This window comes from Grammomys surdaster, unplaced genomic scaffold (assembly GCF_004785775.1).
Source record: "Grammomys surdaster isolate TR1022 unplaced genomic scaffold, NIH_TR_1.0 1100, whole genome shotgun sequence".
Taxonomy (NCBI): domain Eukaryota; kingdom Metazoa; phylum Chordata; class Mammalia; order Rodentia; family Muridae; genus Grammomys; species Grammomys surdaster.
In genome coordinates, this window is record NW_021605519.1 from 125,734 (window position 1) to 129,906 (window position 4,173).

At 47.5% G+C, this 4,173-nt stretch overlaps 1 protein-coding gene across 2 annotated transcripts in view; it reads left to right on the forward strand.

Annotated features, from left to right (window-relative positions):
- The window catches only part of Thpo (thrombopoietin), a 6,896-nt gene extending 4,210 nt beyond the window's left edge, over nt 1-2,686 (forward strand). Inside the window, exons 5-6 of one of the 2 annotated variants that reach the window (XM_028783397.1) lie at nt 1,170-1,337; nt 1,747-2,686. In XM_028783397.1, the coding sequence (XP_028639230.1) occupies nt 1,170-1,337; nt 1,747-2,274 (696 nt within the window). In that variant the 3' untranslated portion in view covers nt 2,275-2,686. The remainder of the gene's footprint in view (nt 1-1,169; nt 1,338-1,746) is intronic. The other variant, XM_028783396.1, reaches the window with a different exon arrangement.
- Nucleotides 2,687-4,173: the final 1,487 nt, after the last annotated feature.

Genomic DNA, 4,173 nt, shown 5'->3' on the forward strand with positions numbered 1-4,173 from the left:
CTTTTTTTTTTTTTTTGGTTTGGTTTTTCGAGACAAGGTTTCTCTGTGTAGCCCTGGCTGTCCTGGAACTCACTCTGTAGACCAGGCTAGCCTCGAACTCTCGAACTCAGAAATCCGCCTGCCTCTGCCTCCCAAATGCTGGGATTAAAGGCATGCACCACCACCACACAGTTCATCTTCTGCTTCTACCTCCTTCTCCTCCTCCTTCTTTGGTTTTTCAAGTAGGATGTCTTTATGTCTATCCCTGGCTATCCTGGAACTTGTTCTATAAACCAGGCTGGCTTCAAACTCAGAGAACCATCTGCCTCTGCCTCCCAAGTACTGGGATCAGCGATGTGCACCACCACTGCCCAGCTTCTCAACCTTCTTAAGTTGGCAAGAAATCTGATCTTCTGTCCACAAGTGACATAAGCAGAAAGTACCACTAAATTAAGGCAAAATCAAGATTCAAATCCTTGCTGGGCATAGTGACACAAACCAGAAATCCTAGCAGCTCAGAAAGTGGGGCAGAAAGATGAGAAGCTACAGGCTAGTCTGGGCTATATAGTGAGACTTTGTCTCAAAAAATAAACAATAGCAGCAAAAGCAAGCCAGATGGCACATGCCTGTACTAGGTAGAATCCCCTTTCTTTTCAAGTCTCCTAGGAGGTCCTGGGTCAGGAGAAGGAATGAGTCATATAAATTCTAGCTCTAGCTCTGTATTTGTAACAGGGTCTAACTATGTATTCCAGATTGGCCTTGAACTTGTGATCCTCCTGTCTCATCCCCACAAGTGCTGGGATTACAGGCATGTACCATCATATCCAGCTCTGCCATTTGTTAAGCCCCTTCCCTTCATCTTCACGGTGACAGTTTTGTTGCTACATTTAACTTAAATATGCTGTGGGCAACAGTTTTGTATCAGTAAGAATAGAACTGCAAAGCTTCGACAAGGTGGGGTGACTTTCTAAGAGTCCATGCAAGACCAGGCTACACTGATGGACACTGGAGTTGCTGAAGCAGAGGCCAATGACCAGTTATGAGGAGACTGTGAAGGCATTCCTGTGATGGGTGGGACCCTCATCCTGTCCAATTCTCAGCTCCTATGATTCATCCTGCTGGCTACTCCTATGGCCTCCCCACCCATTCTTAGCACGTTTTTTTGAAGCAGCCCACTTTTTCTTTCCCAGGAACAGAGCAAGGCACAGGACATTCTAGGGGCAGTGTCCCTTCTACTGGAAGGAGTGATGGCAGCACGAGGACAGTTGGAACCCTCCTGCCTCTCAGTCCTCCTGGGACAGCTTTCCGGGCAGGTTCGCCTCCTCTTGGGGGCCCTGCAGGGCCTCCTAGGAACCCAGGTAAGACCCCAGACCTATAGAAACTACCCTCTTACTCAGTTCCTCTAAAGACCTGGGGGAAGACAAGGGATTCTAGGTGCCTTCAGTGTACGGAAGCTGGCCTATAAGGAGTGATGCTTCTCAGCCATACTACCTGGGTGCTGGCTGGCATATCCAGCTCTGCCATTTGTTAAGCCCCTTCCCTTCATCTTCATGGTTATGGTGACTGTGTTCTGTTGTACATTTAACTTAAATATGCTGTGGGCAAGTTTTGTATCAGAAAGAATAGGACTGCAAAGCTGCATCAAGGTGGGGTGACTTTCTAAGAGTCCATGCAAGACCAGGCTACACTGATGGACACTGGAGTTGCATAAATCTTTTCTCCTTAGTCAGAAGAGGCCTGATACCTGGGTCTACTCTCTGGCATCAGGCCCATCCTCTGCCCTCAGATCCCTCCACAGGACAGGACCACAGCTCACAAGGACCCCAATGCCCTCTTCTGGACCTTGCAACAACTGCTTCGGGGAAAGGTGCGCTTCCTGCTGCTGGTAGAAGGTCCCACCCTCTGTGTCAGACGGACCCTGCCCACCACAGCTGTCCCAAGCAGTACCTCCCAACTCCTCACATTAAACAAGTTCCCAAACAGGACTTCTGGATTGTTGGAGACAAACTTCAGTGTCATAGCCAGAACTATTGGCCCTGGACTTCTGAACAGGCTTCAAGGATTCAGAGCCAAGATTATTCCTGGTCAGCTAAATCAAACCTCCAGGTCCCCAGACCAAATCCCTGGATACCAGAACAGGACACACAGACCTGTGAATGCAACTCATGGTCTTTTTGCTGGAACCTCACTTCAGACCCTAGAAGCCTCAGACATCGTGCCAGGAGCTTTCAACAAAGACTCCCTGCCACTCAACCTCCAGGGTGGACTTCATCCTTCTCCAAGCCTTGCTCCTGATGGACACACACTCTTCCCTCCTTCACCTACCTTGCCCACCCATGGGTCTCCATCCCAGCTCCACCCCGTTTCCTGACCCTTCCACCACCATGCCTAACTCTACCGGCCCTCATCCAGTCGCAATGTACCCTCATTCCAGGAATTTGTCTCAGGAAGCATAAGGTGTACCGGCACAGTGAGCACCTGCAATAGCTCTCAGGGACAAGCTTCCCCAGGAAGGCTCTGAGGGACAGCTGTAGCTGCACTAGATTCCTGCTTTCACCTCAAAGGAAAGGGACACACAGGACACACAGGACAGGACATTGTGAAATTTTAGGAGCCTTTTTTATTTAACCTATCAGCAATTTTCATCAGAGCAGCTAGCTATCTTTGGTCTATTTTCTGTATAAATTTGAAAATCACTAATTCTCTATATGTGCTTTCATATGTTGTCTGCAAATATCTAGACTGGTCTAGCCTTTTAACCCAGGTAGAGATTAACACTGTTATCAGAAAACAAAAGGGAAGTTTCCTTTGCTTCAAATTTAAACCCCCCCTACAACCTCCCCGCAATGTTCTCATTTCTTTCACTATAATTCTCAGTGAGAATGTTTGGTCCTCAAGAGATACTGCTCTTGATAAAGGATTAGCAGGTTATCTTTTAGAAAAGCTGTCCCTACTTTAGAGACAAAACTGAGCCTATAAGAGAATAAATGAGACACCCAAAAGCCAATTAAAAATCAAGGGGCCAATGTTCTTCACCCCTCACCGGGACAATAGATCTCCTGGACCCTACCTCCCAAGAAAGCTAACAGGAAGCTTGGGGAACTCCACACCCCAGGTAAGGCTGTGTAGACGGTTCAGTAAAGACTAGACTTGGATGTGGCAGCTGAGCAAACAGCTAAAACCATCAGCAGCTCAGCAGGAGCTTACCCAGGCCTGGGCTCCTGCTTCCCTCCTGTGGAGGTCAGGCGGAAGTGCAGGAAGTGACAAGAGTCAGGCTCCACACCTCACACAGCAGGACAAGCACAGAGAAGTTGAAGGCTTTTTCTAATTTCAACAAATGCATCTAAAAGGCAGCCCTGTGTGAGCACCATGAACTCTACTGGGAACCCCCAAAATGAAGGCAGACTTACCAATTTTTGCAAGTAAACCTGAGTCTCTGTTTTGTTGGTACTAGAGGTTTATATTGCAAAGAACAAAAATTTTATTGCCAAGGGTCAACCTGCAATGGCCAGGGTCTTTCAAGGAGACTAGTAAGAGCTTTTCCCTTTCTTCTGTCCCAAAGTAAAGGAGGAAAGGCTACCATGTAGGCAGAGAAGACAGGATCTCACAGTTCCAAACACTCCACACACACACACACACACACACACACACACACACACACACAAAGGGAAAGGTGTTCTTCACACAGGCAGTAGATGCCCCAGGATCTCCCCCCACAACTCTGTATGGTTGGTATTATCCATATCTGTTTTACACATGAAGACACCAAGGCCAGGTGGGCTTCCCAATAGTCACATAGCCTTCAAGCAGAAAACAACACTCCAGTCAGAGTCTCAGCCCATCCATCTACTCGGTGTGGTACATTGCCTGGCATGTCCTTTGGTGAGTCTAATTAATGCAGTTCCAAGTCCTTGGAGAGTACATACAGTCTTAAGGAGCTGAGCAGAAGACCAGAACTTGTGGGATGACAAATCAGACAGCACCAGGTGTCTGCGTGGGCAGAACCTGACGAAGGGATCAACAGATGCACACAGCTAAAGAGTTTATCAGAATCTTAGTGTCAGTTTCTTTCTTTTCTTTCTTTCTTTTTTCTTTTCTTTTTTTTTTTTTTTTGGTTTTTTCGAGACAGGGTTTCTCTTTGTAGCCCTGGCTGTCCTGGAACTCACTCTGTAGACCAGGCTGGCCTCGAACTCA